A 15,354-nucleotide genomic window follows, 5' to 3' on the forward strand; every position below is an offset into this window, starting at 1 on the left:
TTTTTGGTAAGTAAGGTGGGGAGTCTATCAAAAATACATATATTATGCTTATCCAGAATTTTCCTCGGATGAATAAATTATTTGTCTATCTAGCTTTCCTTTCCATATCGATTAAAACAATGAAGACCATCGAAAAGCTAAATTGAGTATATCTGGAAAAGAAAATTCCCTTGACTGAAAAAGCCAACCACAGTTGAAGATCAAGGGGTGGGGTCTACTTAATATTACTCTAAATATCCTCCAACAAGCCATGACAGGGGCGGTTCTAGGGGCGGGGCCACATGGGGCATAGAGCTTGAAAGTCCCGCCTCCTTGACGTCATTCAACTTCCTCCCCTCGGGACCACGGAAGTGTAATAATTTGCAATTCAAGTCAATGACGGAGCCAAGACGGAATAAAACTATTTTTTGCGCTTGATGGATTTGAGTCTTGCATTTCACATATGTTGTGTAGGACATTTTTTAATATTTTTTCATACCAGTAGTGTAACAGTTTAGCGGGCATAAGTGCTTCATTGTTAAGTTATTTTTCTGAGCATTTCTCGAACTACAGCATGTAGCGTTTGGCACGGAAAATAAACGTCATCACGTTTGGGCGCGCGGAGGAGTGGAAGAATGGCGCTGTCGTTGGCCAGTTTCACTCAGTTTTTCGAGGGCGAACGAAAATTTGTGAGCCGAGGAGAGAACCACTACCAGTCGGGGCACGTGGAGAGCTTCTGCTATGCTGGTGGTGATATGTCTGGCTTCGTCCATGCCAGCCAGCGAGACCGCCGGTATACAGTTAATGTGGGATCAGTGACGTAGCATATGCGACGCAATGTAGTCTTTTTACCCTAACTTTTTTTTACAACGTTTAACCAGGCACTCCTACGACAAATCGCCAATGTTTTTGCATGAACTCATCCATATTTAACCCCAGAACATCATGCGTGTACTGTAAAAAGGCATATAATGACTGGGAACAGAAGACATCATCCTGCCCATGTCAATAGATCCAGGCATGAGGTCCCATGGGGACGACGGAAGTAGGAAGAAGAAGCAAAAAAGGGGGCGGGACTTTCAAGCTCTATAGGCCCTAGCTGAAATCTGATTGGCCCCCTGACGTTCCCCTGTCCTGTCACTCATCTGTCTTTTGTCCGGTTCAGTTCCCGTCACAAAAACCGAAGAATAATGCTGTTTTAGAGGAGTGAAATGTACAGTAGTCACCCACATGCAACTTTGTGTAAAATGAAATAAAATGCTGGATTTTCTCACATGCTGTGTGTGTTTGAGAGCATTTTGTCTATGTACAGTAAAAAATGCATGTAAAATTGATTAGGAGTTTTTTTTTAAATTATGTGTTTAATTAAGTGTTTGAACATGGTGTGACTGGTGAAATGTATATACAGTACCTTACCAAAACAGGGAATTGTGTGCAAGGGTGTTGGACAAATACTTGGCCCCTCTATGAACACTGTGGCCCCTTAATGGCCCCTTAATGGCCCCTTAAAGGACAGAATACTCCATATTTTATAGAAAATGACAAGAATAATTATAACATGAATGATATAGTAGAAGGCTGCACAGTGGTGTAGTGGTTAGCACTGGCGCCTCACAGCAATAGGGTTCCAGGTTTTACTCCCGGCTGGGTTCTTCCTGTGGGGAGTTTCAGGCTGCGGCTACACGAAAACGTTTTTCACTGTAAACGATACTTTTTCTTATCGTTTCGCTGTCGCGGCCACACGGAGCCGGCGTTCCCACTACCCCAAAACGATAGTTTTTGAAAACGGGTTCCAGAGTGGGAAAGTTTGAAAACGGCCTCGTTTCGTTTCCATTGTTACAGCTAAAACGTTTTTGCGTCAGTCACACGTTGACGCTGGGAGCCAATTTTAACACTTCTCTATTGTCTCACAGCGTGGCGTGACACAGTGGCGTGTGTACTGCATCGTTTCATCGTTTTCGTCTGGACAGCAGCGCGTTTCCGTGTGGTCGCAAGAATTTTCGAACCCGTTTTCAAAAAAAACCTCGTTTCGTTTTCGTGTAGCCGTAGCCTCAATGTTCTCCCCTGGTATGTGTGGGTTCTCTCCGGGAACCCCAGCTTCCTCCCACCTTAAAAAAAGCATGCATGTCAGGTTAATTGGTGAGATTGGATAAATTGTCCCTAGGAGTGACCGTGAGCATGCTTGGTTGTTTGCCTCATTTGTCTCTGTGTGGCCCTGTGATGGAATGGCGACCTCTCCAGTGTGTACCCTGCCTCTCGCCCAATAACAGCTAGGCTCCATCCATAGATATTGATGTTAAATGGACACTATGTAATAAATTAAGTCATTTATTAGCTCAAATCAACATATTCATTCATAAGTTAGTCCTCATTGGTGTAAAATGATCTCTGTCAAAAATCTCACTTATCCTCCTGAGTGAAGAATAACTTGTCTGTATCTACATAGAGCAGGTAAGCTCTATGGAGGCTGCCATGTGGCCTACAAGCGGAAGTGACGTCATTGTGACGTCATTTCCGCCAAATGGCTTATTACAGCCGCTAATGCTAAATAGATTTTATTCCTTGGCACATATGTCTTTGTGTTCATTAGCTTTCTTTTTGTAAGTTCATTATCTTCTTCTTTTTATTATTATTCCTATGCTCCCCCTGGCTATCTTCTTTTTGGCGTCATGCTCACATTTGTAAACTGTTATTTTGTTGATTTACTAATAAAGTTTAAAAAAAAATGCTAAATAGATTTTATCTCGTAAATTATCCCACTAATAATGCATTGATTGTTACCAAACTTCTGCCGTAGTATACATAGGCTCTTAACTCACAAAACGAGGCATTAGAAAGTTTGTAAGTTTACTGGGAGTTTATTTACCGCTGCTAATGCTCCTATTGCCAAGGCTGCTAATGCTAATGCTGCGTCGACGTCACTTCCGGTAACTCCCGGAATATGACTAATTGCATTGCTTGCACACCAAAGGAGATGTTATGTTATCTGACATGTTATCTGTCATCTGTATTTATAGTGTTGTTGTATGTGTGTTATGTAATCCTTTGTACTGTGTGTCTTGATTTCTTTTTGTTTGTATGGACCTTGAGTCTGAAGCTATAGCTTCTTGAATCTTGACACATTCCGCTTGCCGTAGTTCAAGAAGTTGCAGCGCACATTTGAAAACGTGAGCAGAGAGTCTCTATCACAGCCCTTTTACAGACAGCCGTTCCACTTCCTATTCGCCCCATTATAAAAAATTTGGCCGCAGTTCAGTTGATTTTCTCTGGGGGCGCTGGCGAGCGAGTGCAGAATGACCATTTTCCATAGGGCTGGCGCTAATAACTCAAATAATGTCCCCGCCAGCGGCTGAATCCTGAAAATAATACTGTGATTTCCGACAGAGGGATGTGGATTTATATCTAAGGTGGATTTCATAGTACCACCATAGAGTTCGGCGTGCTCTGCACTGCTTCGTTGGCGCCCCTAGAGTGCAGTACCACCCGGAAATAGCCGCCAGTTTTCCCTCTCCTCATAATAGAGACCAGAGAGTCAGCAGTGCAGAGCACGCCGAACTCTATGGTGGTACTATGAAATCCACCTTAGATCCAGCTGCTTTGGATATAATTTTTTATATTTTTTCATTTTAATTTTCCTAAAGGCAGGATAAATTATCCTTTCAAACGGCACTTGGTTTGATTTTTTAGACTCACTAGATTTGTTTAAAATACACATTTATTGTCAGTATTGCATCCAGAGTGACGTCACGCATGTGGCATCACTTTACGGCATGGTCAGTCCTAGCGCTGAGCTAGCAGAGAGGTGTTAGCTCAAATAGTTACAGATTTCAGCACAGCCCTTTTACATACTTTCTGACTAGCCTCTGGTTTAGCTTTGGTTGTTGTTAGCGGCACCAGGTTAGCACTCTGGCACAGTGGACGAGTGCCGTAAAGCAGCCGGTCGTAATCAGTCGTGCGTTCTTCAGATTCCGTTAGCTAGATGCTAGCAGATACTGACTCGCAAATGCCAGACCTGTAAGAAAACAGAAAGCTATAACTCCCAGGTTATTGTACTTTCGATATAAATCCACATCACTCTGTCAGAAATCACAGTATTATTTTCAGGTTTCAGCCGCTAGCGGGGACATTTTTTGAGTTATTAGCGCCAGCCCTATGGAAAATGGTCATTCTCCACTCGCTCGCCAGCGCCCCCAGAGAAAATCAACTGAACTGCAGCCAAATTTTTTATAATGGGGCGAATAGGAAGTGGAACGGCTGTCTGTAAAAGGGCTGTGACGTGAGGCGCTAGAGAGCAAATTCATTCAACTTTGCAAAATAAAATTGCACCACTAGATGGGGGAAGAAATTACATAATGTCCCTTTAAGTTCATCGAAAGAAATCCTAATTCTATCTTGATCCAAGAAACGGAAGTAAAATAAATGAGAGATATTGTTAATAAATAATAATAAAATAAGACATCCACGTATTGTGATGGCATAGACATGAAATTACTAAATTAATTATTAACATGGTGTGGTGGTTAGCACTGTCGCCTCACAGTGAGAGAGAGTTCCAGGTTCAACTCCCGGCTGGGGCCTTTCTGTGTGGAGTTTGCATATTCTCCCTGTGTATGCGTGGGTTCTCTCCAGGTACTCCGGTGTCCTCCCACTGTCCAAAAAAATGCATGTTAGGTTAATTGGTGTCTCTAGATTTGTGCTTAGGACCTTGTTTGTCTGGTTTGTCTATATGTGGCCCTGTGATGGACTGGACCTGCCTCTTGCCCAATGGCTGCTGGGATAGGCTCCAGCCCCCCCGTGACCTGACCGATGGAGTCAGTGGGTATAGAAAATGGATGAATGGATGGGTTATTAACAGAATTTCCAAATCACCAACCTACATTTTCAACCTATTATTTGAAACTGGAATATTTCCTGACAAAATGGAAATGGCAAAGGTAATTCCCTTATTCAAAACTGGCAACAAACACCACTTCAATCACAGAAATCCTAGAAAAACTTTTTGTGGTCAGACTGGACAAATTTATTGACAAACACAAACTACTCTCTGATAATCAATGTGGAAAAAAGCCGGTCCACCAGATAAGCACTGATAGATCTCATAAAAGAAATCACAAGTGCAACGGATAACAAGGATTTATTGATCTTAAAAAAGCATTTAACACAGTTAACCATGAAATATTATTAGTTCAATTAGAAAGATATGAGATAAGGAGAGCAGTGATAATGTACAATGTAAGGAAAAATGTGTTTCCAAGAAAACATTTAGAATTTTTTTTAATACAGACAGGGAAGTTACAATTTGAGGAGTACACTAAACCTAAAGATGCACAGTTTTTGGACAACAGAAGAAGTTTTCCTCTATCTATATGTTGTGTGAAATTGTGGAACAGTGTACATGATGAATTAAAGCATGTCCAAACATAACTCAGTTCAAAAAACAATATGAAGAGATTATTTACACAAGGTACAGGGATTTAGAGAAGTGTTAATTACAGGGTATACAGTATATTTGGTGTAAAAGTTGTTGTCTGTTGTTTATTTTGTGAGGTTTTTTGTTGGTTGTTGGTTTGTTTTACATGTGTAGACTTGTATACGATTAAGCATGTATATTGTTGAATTATATTCTGCAAAAACTTGAATTAAAGGGGAAGAATTTTTTATTTTTGTTTTTTCTCTTTTTTTAAATTTCTTACTTCTGTTTACAATGTTGTGGTTGTTGTTTTATATTTACGTGGTTGAAATAAACTTAAACTTAAATTTATGTTTCAGCTCCCAGTTTGAAATAATAACGGCACACCCGGACTTGCCTCACGGCACACTATTAACCACTGCTCTGGAGTCCCTAGCTCTGTTGACCCAGGTATTCCTTTCATAATAGAAATAAATAATCATAGATTTGATGACACTTTTCAAGTCTTTCAAAGTTACCTTACATGATGAGTAACATTGTTAATACATAAAAGCTACGCTGTGTTAACAAACATGATGAAAACACAAACAGTAAAGATAAAATACCATAAAACCCCAGAGTAAAAATGCACAAAACAAGTAGAGGGCGCTGTAGTGGTAGTGAGGAGGTACGGCTCATGTGGAATAGGTCAGTCTGAACAAGTGTGCTTTCAGATGGGACTTGGATGTGGGCAGAGGTGCTGATGTAAGAATGCCCAGAGGGAGTGCATTTCAAAGTTGGAGGGCAGAGCAGCTACAAGATCGGAATCCCATGGTGGACAGACAGGCCGGAGGAGTGGAGAAGAGGTGGACCTGAGCATACGGGTGGTGTGTATATCTCAAGACGTTCAGTGACATATGCAGGAGCAAGGTTGTGAAGGGTTTTGAATGTTACGAGCAGGATTTTAAAATTGATGTGGAAACGGCCTGGGAGCCAGTAAAGTTGTTTAAGGAAAGGGGTGATATGCTGTGTGGCCTGGGCCCTGGAGGTGATGCAGGCAGCTGAGTTCTGGACCAGTAGACACTTATGGAGAAATGTGTGGGATAAACCATTACTACACTTGATAGTGATTATTTCATGAGCTTCTTCACCAATAAAATTGCTTCTACCAGAGAGAAAATTCATGGAATTGCTCCCACTATTATCACTAATGTAGACCTGATTTGTGTTTAGACTGGTTCTGTCCTATCAATATTTAACCATAGCTTCATCTAAACCAAAGATTTTAAAATTAGGAACAGCAGGCCTCCGCTCAGACAAAGCACCCCCCCCCTCCCTTTATGGAGACCAACTGGGGGGCTTGCCTCCCACTTTGAAAACTTCCTTTAAGCGTCTCGAAGGTTTTCCCCCTGATCAACACTTCCATATTGGATTTGATCAATCTGTCTTTGTAGGCTTGAAGGTAGCTGTAATTAAACCTTTAGTTTGGAAAAAAAAACTACTTTTAATCAAAGAATGTCAGCTGACCTTGGACCGAAATCCAATCTCAATTTTTAGTCTAAAGTTGCTAAAAAATTCAAATTCAAAATCAACTTTGAGATCATCTAAACAGAAATAATCTGTTTGAAGAGTTTCAGTCAAGATTCAGAGTGCATCATAGCACAGAAACAGCACTGGTGAAAGTTACCAATGATCTCCTCTTAGCCTCTGATAGCGGACTTGTGTCTGTGCTTGTCCTGTTGGATCTCAGTGCTGCATGTGATACGAACGATGTTATTGGCATTAAAGAATTGCATTAGGAATCAGTTTGTCCATGTAAACGAAAAATCTTCCTGACACACCACAGTAAGTCATGGAGTTCCTTAGTGTTCTGTGCTCATACAGATTCTTTTCACCTAATACATGCTTCCATTAGGTAATGGTTAAACGACAACCATGTCTTAAAGACATAAAGACCTGGATGACTCAGAACTGTCTTCTTCTAAATTCAAACAAAACTGAAGTCGTTATCTTTGGACCTGAGCGTTTCAGGGAGAAATTGTCTATTGATATAGTTACTCTAGATGTTATTTCCTTGGCTTCTCGTACTACAGTGAGGAACCTTGGAGTTATTTTTGACCAGAATTTATCATTTGACTCGCATATAAAACAGGTTTCTAGGACTGCCTTCTTTCACCTTCGTAATATTGTTAAAATCAGGAATGTCTCAAAGTGATGCAGAAAAACTGCTCCATGCATTTGTTACTTCAAGATTGGACTACTGTAATTCTTTATCATTGGGCTGTCCTACATATTCTCTGAAAAGCCTTCAGTTGATCCAAAATGCTGCAGCCAGAGTTCTGATGAGAACTAACAGCAGAGATCATATTTCTCCAGTTTTAGCTTCTCTTCATTGGCTCCCTGTTAAATTCAGAATACAATTTAAGATTATTTTCCTTACATATAAAGCTCTTAATGACCGAGCTCCATCTTATCTTAAAGATCTCATCATAAGATATTTTCCTAACAGAGCACTTCGCTCCCAAACTGCAGGTTTACTTGAGGTTCCCAGAGTTTCTAAAAGTAGAATGGGAGGCAGAGCCTTCAGTTATCAGGCCCCTCTCTGTGGAATAAGCTGCCAGTAAATGTCCGGGAAGCATCACTTCATATCACTGCGTGCTGTGTAGACCGTGCAGACCGAAGTGCAGACTGAGCAGTCCCCTGCTTCCGAGCAGTAAACACCGTAACAGGCGCGGCTGTCGGCAGGTGGCTGCACGCAGTGATACGAAAGCAGAGAAAATAGCGCCAAGCGATTGTGAGGTCTGACTTTTTCTGGAGGGACTGTATTACTCTTTTGAACGCATATTGTTTTGAGAAGCAAAACGCTTTATTTTTTAAACCCCAAAAGAGCAAAAGAGCAAAAAAAATTAAACATAACTGTGCCCTGTCAATTTGTATCATATTGTTACACTAAAAGGTCAAATTAAAATATTAGATTGTGTGTGTGAATATATATTCTCAAATATTGAATAAAGATGTTCAAGAAAACATAGATACTGATGTTCCAGAATGTTCAATACATGCTGTTAAACTCCATATTTAGAGGGGGAAAAGGGACTTTTGCATACTTGACATGTTTTGGGAAAATTAGTTAAAATGTGATGCACTAATAAGCAAACAAAATGTCCATATGAAACAAGCAGAATCACTTGCAGACTGTATCATTATCCTGTAAACTTCTACAGTTTTGTCACAGCCTTTGCACTGTTGACTGCACTATCAGAACTACAGATGTAAATTTTGAGGCACTGACTGGTTTAAGGCAAGGCAAGTTTATTTGTATAGCACAATTCAACAACAAGGTGATTCAAAGTGCTTTACAGATACATTAAAACAGCAGAAATAAAAAGCATTTTTATTTCTGGTTTAAGTAGACAAAGGAGCCACTCGGTTTACAAAGCCTTGATATGGCTCGTCCTGGTAATTGCAGAACGCATCAATCTTATGTGCTGAGAGAACCTTACCAACACTGGCGTGAGTGACCAAATTTATCAATTAGTACCTCTGCCAGGCCACCAGGGGCACTGTAGTGTATGTGTACCGTAGGGACGTCACAATTATATCTTCCGGGTCAAGTCTCTCATTATCCCGCCTCGTTCAAGCTACTGTCCTTCCGGCTTGACCGCCATCACAGACACCAGGTAGGGCTTTTATTGTCGATAAGAATGAGACGAAATCCACTTCTAATCTTCGCCATCCATTAACTCTGTTCAATCCATCTTACATTTATTGCATCCGTTAACTTCACTTTACATGTCTGCCCAATATTTCAACATCACACGTTCTGGAACTTCTGTAAATGTGTAGCCGAGCCCTGATGCAGTGTTCCTGATTCAGCCCTGCCAACACACCGCAGCAGATAATTAGCTTCTAAAAAAATGACGAGTTACTGACTGGAAACACAAGCTGTAATTTAACACGAACTCTAAGTCGGAACGTCTTTCAGAACCACAGTCGAGACTCCCTTAAAAGAAAATGTATTTCGTTCACGGCGTTCCGAAACATTTGCTTCGAACACGGTCCACATGACGGTTAGAGCAGAAGCAGAAAGGGTTCAGTCAGTGGCGTTAGACGTAATGTACATTACCAGAAGTTTTAAATGTTCTATTCGTTATTTGAATAAATGTACATGTACACTGAGTTAGGGTTACCTGGTGTAAGAATATGGCAACGGGTCCGAGGCCACCTCTGAATGTAGTGTATGTTTACATGCTTACTTTGAGCCGTCTCATTGTAGGCATCATCCAGGTAATATCACATCAAAGCAGAACACCAGGTGGACTTGTTGTTCCAGTTACTTATGACATTACTCGACTACTTTTCACTTCATATCATTTTGATGACTTTGGTTCTTAGTAAATAAACATTTCCACTGCTTCAGTTATTCATCATTTGTAGCTTCCACCCCTGAAGTTGCTTTCCTGTTAAAATAAAGGAATAATTTTATTCTGTAGATAATGAATCCTACACTGGATCTCCATTTTGTGTTGTTTTTTTTCTTAAAAAAAATAGAAATCAGGGTTAAAATAAAAGTTGGGCCCTTCTTTGCCTTGAATTGGTTAAATTGTGATTTTTCACTCTTATGTCTGTTTGTGGTCTTTTGCAGACATGGCTATTCGCTACCCTATGGCTGTTGGCCTTAACAAAGGTCACCCAGTCACCAAAAATGTCACTGCTCCGAAACACAGCCGCCGACGTGGGGTGAGTATCTGCTGAGTATGTTTCCCACCAGCCATTATGACTTGTCCCACAGCCCAGCCTGAATCCTTCTGGGATGGTCACCATTCAGTGCTGTCACTTATTTTTATCAGTGCTGCAGTGGCAAAATCCGTTAGGTTCAGTGAGAGAATGATGAATGACAGGAAATACATTTGTGGTCTTGAAATGTGCAGATGAACAGACTTCAATTGTCAACAAGTTTCTACATAGTGTTTTTCTGTTGTGGTTAATGGTTAATGTTTTTTCTCAGGTTATCCACAGATGTTTATTTTTATTGTGCATGAATTGTTGGGTGACATTTGGTTTGTATATTATGTAAGGTGACTGACTGGTGTTTAAACTTTGTCACTGTCAGCGTCTCACCAAACACAGCAAGTTTGTCCGGGACATGATCCGCGAGGTGTGCGGTTTTGCGCCGTATGAGAGGAGAGCCATGGAGCTGCTGAAGGTGTCGAAGGATAAGAGAGCCCTCAAGTTTATCAAGAAGAGGGTGAGCATCATTCACTTTGTTACCAATGTTTCCTAAAAATCCAGTCACACGAGGGTGTCCCTTTTAAACTTCCGTTAACTCGGACAACAAAAGGTATGTTTTTCTGCAACTCGAATGCAGAGTGTGTCAGTATTTCTGTCGCTTGGACTCAACGCCGGGCATGGCCTCAGTTTGGTTGACGTACACGTGGGTTTACTACAAAGCAGGGTCACTAGTGTCAGGCCTTCTGTCCGAGCTAACTTGATGATGGCTGGGTTTCCCTGTCAGGAAGCCTCTGATTGCTGTTTAAAAAAAGAAACTCAAGGGAGGAATTCCTGCAGAAAACTGTTTCTGTGGTTTATTTTGGATAAACGAAGATGAAGAGATGGCATGGAAATTAAAATACATAGGTCGCATTTATTAAAGAGACTAAAACAATTGTTTTTATTTTTTTCCACCATGATGCGGGGCGGCATAGCTCAGTTGGCTTCCTGTTTGTTGCTTTGGTGTGCTTCTCACAGCAAAACAGAATTAAGTGCTCTGCATTAGTTTGGTGGGAATTAATTGCATGAGCTGCAGTACAAATTACTTTAATATTTGCCAACATAAGAGCATACGTGATTTAACATGGTTTAAAAAAAAAGCAATCCCCAAATATCAACAGCTGACCTGCCAACATGTACGCATTTTGCGTAGCAGGCACGCATTTTGACCTCCTAGTACGCTAGTACGATTTTATGTTCTAAAATACGCATATTGTGTGATCTCGGATTTCGTCAGTTTCAAGTTCTCACTGAAGTTGCCACTGCCGCTGAGCTACAGTGCCACAGAGATCTGCGCGTAAGAGTACTGTCATCCAATCAGTGCTTCATTTTCACCCATTTACCCCGCCCTGCCTTGCTTAGCTTCGCGCCTCAGTGGCTTAATCAGTAGGCTACAGTGAATCAGAGCCCGTCTACAGACATTCGCTGAGTGAATGCCGTGCTAAGATTACACAGCCAGTCCCCGCGGTCGCGATAAAAGGTAAAAAGTAAAATTAAGACGTTGAGTTAGCCCAATATATATATTTTTTTAAAATATTTTTTGGGGCTTTTTATGCCTTTAATGATAGGACAGTTGGAGAGAGACAGGAAGCAGGTGGCAGAGAGATGGGGAAGACATTCAGCAAAGGGCCGTCCGGTGCGGGATTTGAACCAGGGCCCGCTGCAGCGAGGACTGTAGCCTCTGTACATGGGGCGGCTGCTTAACCCACTACGCCACCGACCGCCCCAAGAGTTAGCCCAATATTAACCCAACGCTGTTGTTAAGCACTTGTCAAACTTATAAGGTTAATCTATTTCGATATGTGTGTTGCAATGGTAACCGGCAGACATCCCAAGTCTCCCGGAAGGTCCGGGAGTCTCCCTGATATTGATAGTTAATCACGGATGCCTGCGAGTCGGATAAAATATCCCGGATTTTAGACTATGCGAGGGAGTGTCTTTTTTTTTTTTTTTTTTTTTTTATGCGAGTGAGAGCGTGCAGGCGACACAATAACTCGTGCACCATGCGCGTTTCGACTGGCACGAGAGAGAGAGGGGTGTGGGGAGAGGTTGTGAAACCTGTGCGTGTCTGTCCAAAGCGATGCTCTGTTCAACGAGCGTTCAAGGCGACTGCTTGTCAGAGGGCGCGCTGATTGGTTTAGTCAGCAAAATAAGCCAATAACGTTCGGTGTGGCTTCGATTTACTCTCCGACAGTCACCTAAGTTACCACTCAAAACTGTGCATCCTGCCAAATGGCAGAGGGTGAATCCTCGAGTAAAAAACGATAATATAAGACTAATTTTACAGCAGAATATACTAAAGTATATCCATGTCTAGAGAAGGTGAAGAATGATGACACCGTGCGAGGTGCACTGTATGCAATAGTGACTTCAGTATTGCCCACAGCGGACTTAATGACTGTAAAAGACATGTGAAGGTAGGCTAAGTTGAACGCGCCATCATCTGCATTTTATTTCTGTAGGTTAAATGCTGTTATAAAATAAAGCAAAATGTATCAAAGACTTATTTAAAGTATCAATACACATTTAGTTACCAAATTGTGTAGGCCTATATCTAACTAGCCAGCTACAGTATCTAACTATCTATATCCAGCCTGTCTAAGCCTTTAAAAAAAATGCCCAATTTAATGTTGATAAATAGGCAAAATTAGAGACCTCCAAAAATTAAATAGGCGGCCGGGGGGGGTTTCGATAGGCATCTCCCTGAAATGAGTTTTTGGAACTTGGGATGTCTGTAACCGTCACGTTTCACCATATTCTTACAAAATTAATTTCCGACCAAAACTAGACTTGCGTGATATGCCATGGCGGAACCGCCTGAAAAACCACCTATTAAATAATAAAACTCCGATATCGTGCTAGATGCTTAGTTGTGTTGTTACTTGGGAGTTCATAGTCCCGTTCGGGGGGGGGGGGGGGGGGGGGGGAGGGGGGTACTCATAAAATTCTTTCAAGGTTGGCAGGTCTGCAACAGTAATTTTCTTTTTGTACTTGGACATTAAGAAAAAAAGATTCTGAAAGGTAATCTGGATATTTAAATCAGGAAAAAGTATGGGATTTTGAAATGGCAAATGTGTGAAAGCCAGTCCATCCCTCTGTGGTGAGTTGCTAATGTTGCTGTTTGCCTTCTTCCTTCAGATCGGCACTCACATTCGGGCCAAGAGAAAGAGGGAAGAGCTGAGCAACGTCCTGGCTGCCATGAGAAAGGCTGCTGCCAAGAAGGACTGAAGTGTCGCTGAATAAAAGTTTAATTACCAACTTCACCACTGCGTTTCTTTTCTGCTCGGGTTTTTGCTGCTTGGGGAAATGATCAGACTTTGGACCCGTTTCTAAACCAAAGCATCTGTTTAGTTCCAAGTGTTAAGTAGAACACCACGTGGAACACATCTTCCAAAATCCATCTTCAAATTTTCAAAGCAGCTTTCTTGCAAGTTGTTTTATTGATGTAAAGTAGAGTGGATGTGTTCTACAGCAGCTGTTCACTCGCTGTACAGTGTGATGCAGAGAAGTGATTAACACCATATCTACCTCTAAAACAGCCCTGTTGGATCCCAAGTGTCTTTTGAAGTCTAGTCAAAGTCAAATTTATTTGTATAGCACATTTCATGTACAAAACAATTCAAAGTGCTCTACATAAAATAAAAAGCATTGCATAAAATTATAAAGTCTAGTGGTTGGTTGACGGCTTCAAAACTGTCAGAAGGTAAAACTCAGAAACCACAAAGTTTGACTTTTAATACCAGATCATCTAAAAGTGAACAGAAGGTACAGGAGTTTATTCTGAGATGAGATGGTAAAACTTATAAAGCAAAAACCCTCAGCTCTGTGCAGTTCAGTTGCGCAGCATCCCTTTACTGATGTACACTGAGCTGCCCTGCAGAGGAGGAGCTCTGAAGACAGTTCACCTATAAAAGCTTGGAGACAAATGTACAGCAGCTCTGTGATTATGTTCACCCTCCATTGAGCGTGCAGCACGTGTAACGCGTAGGACTGGGGTTTATTATTATTAATGCAGTCTGTTTTAGGGGTGTTTCTGTGCTTCTGGAAGCCTCTTTAACCCATTTTTTTATGAGAACATTTAAAAATATTGAATTCAAACATGATATCAATAAAAACAAAAGAAAAGCCATCATATTAACTAACTAAATGATGTCAGACTCCAGTACTGACACATCCTTAACAAAAAATGTTACCATTTTATTTTCAAAAAGGAGAAAACAAATGCTTATCCCGTCCTACCTCTATTTAATCCATCATTGTCTATTCTTCTATACATTATAATGTATCTAGTTGATATACAGTACCCTGTTGTTTATATTGATCTCTACTTATTTACACCTATCCAAACATATGGCTTTTTATATCTCTATACAATTATACAACTGTCCTCCACTGCAAAATGTGATCCAGATATTTGGGATACCACACATATTCACACTTTAAAATATATCACACTAAACCTGATCCATATACAGCTTTATGAGTGTTTTTTTTAAACAGTTATCTTAAAACTGGTTTATATGTATACATCTTTTCAATTCCTCCTCCATACTGTTCCATCAACTTATTCACACCTTCACACTGCCTGTTGCAGTCTGTGCTACAGAAGTGTGTTCAGAGTGTGTACTTTGTGTCTTTTTTGCTTAGCAAAGCATTGAATGAGTTTGGTCATAAAGAGTTGAGATCCCATTTTTTTTTTATGAAGGTGTGGTACTCAAACAGATGATTCAAAAACATGACAGAAACATCTGCCTGGGGAACACACACACATACACACACACATGCAGGACCTGCCATGTCCACAGCAGAGAACAGGTGTGCATCAAGATGATATTCAAAGCCCATAACTAGCTGTCAGTTGGTCAGCTCTGTTCAGCGTGGGAAAGGCACGTGGCACGAGGCAAATAGGATTTTTTATTAATTACATATTTATATATATATCTATGCATGACCCCTCCAGATTCAAAGTGACTCCGATCCGTCCCGCCCGTACAAACATCGCCGATAAAACCGATGATTAATGTCCCGTTACTTTGACTAATTTACATTGCAGCGCGTGCATTCAGAGCCCGGCGTCCGTGTGCTACAACTAATGATGCGTTTCCGTTATACTCGGATGTCGGAATTTCCTAAATCCAAGTCAGATTTTTAATCTGAACCCCATGTGAAGTCGGATCCGGCTCGGAAAGTTGGATTAAATTTACCAGCCCTACATA

The 15,354-nt window shown here is 41.0% G+C and overlaps 1 protein-coding gene across 1 annotated transcript; it reads left to right on the top strand.

Annotated features, from left to right (window-relative positions):
* Positions 1–8,977: 8,977 nt before the first annotated feature.
* Positions 8,978–13,401, top strand: rpl36 (ribosomal protein L36). Its single transcript, XM_075484948.1, has 4 exons — positions 8,978–9,048; positions 10,014–10,108; positions 10,482–10,616; positions 13,277–13,401. The coding sequence occupies exons 2-4, from the start codon at positions 10,016–10,018 to the stop codon at positions 13,364–13,366; spliced, it is 318 nt and encodes a 105-aa protein (XP_075341063.1). The 5' UTR covers positions 8,978–9,048; positions 10,014–10,015; the 3' UTR covers positions 13,367–13,401.
* The last annotated feature ends 1,953 nt before the right edge of the window (positions 13,402–15,354 follow it).

Source organism: Odontesthes bonariensis, chromosome 15, assembly GCF_027942865.1.
Source record: "Odontesthes bonariensis isolate fOdoBon6 chromosome 15, fOdoBon6.hap1, whole genome shotgun sequence".
NCBI classification, from domain to species: Eukaryota; Metazoa; Chordata; class Actinopteri; order Atheriniformes; family Atherinopsidae; genus Odontesthes; species Odontesthes bonariensis.

What these genes read in the sequence shown, in the direction of transcription:
- rpl36 (XM_075484948.1), top strand. Translation starts at nt 10,016, where the DNA reads ATGGCTATTCGCTACCCTATGGCTGTTGGCCTTAACAAAGGTCACCCA. An exon ending in AACACAGCCGCCGACGTGGG is followed by an intron (nt 10,109 to 10,481) that starts GTGAGTATCTGC and finishes TGTCACTGTCAG; the next exon opens with CGTCTCACCAAACACAGCAA. An exon ending in TCAAGTTTATCAAGAAGAGG is followed by an intron (nt 10,617 to 13,276) that starts GTGAGCATCATT and finishes TTCTTCCTTCAG; the next exon opens with ATCGGCACTCACATTCGGGC.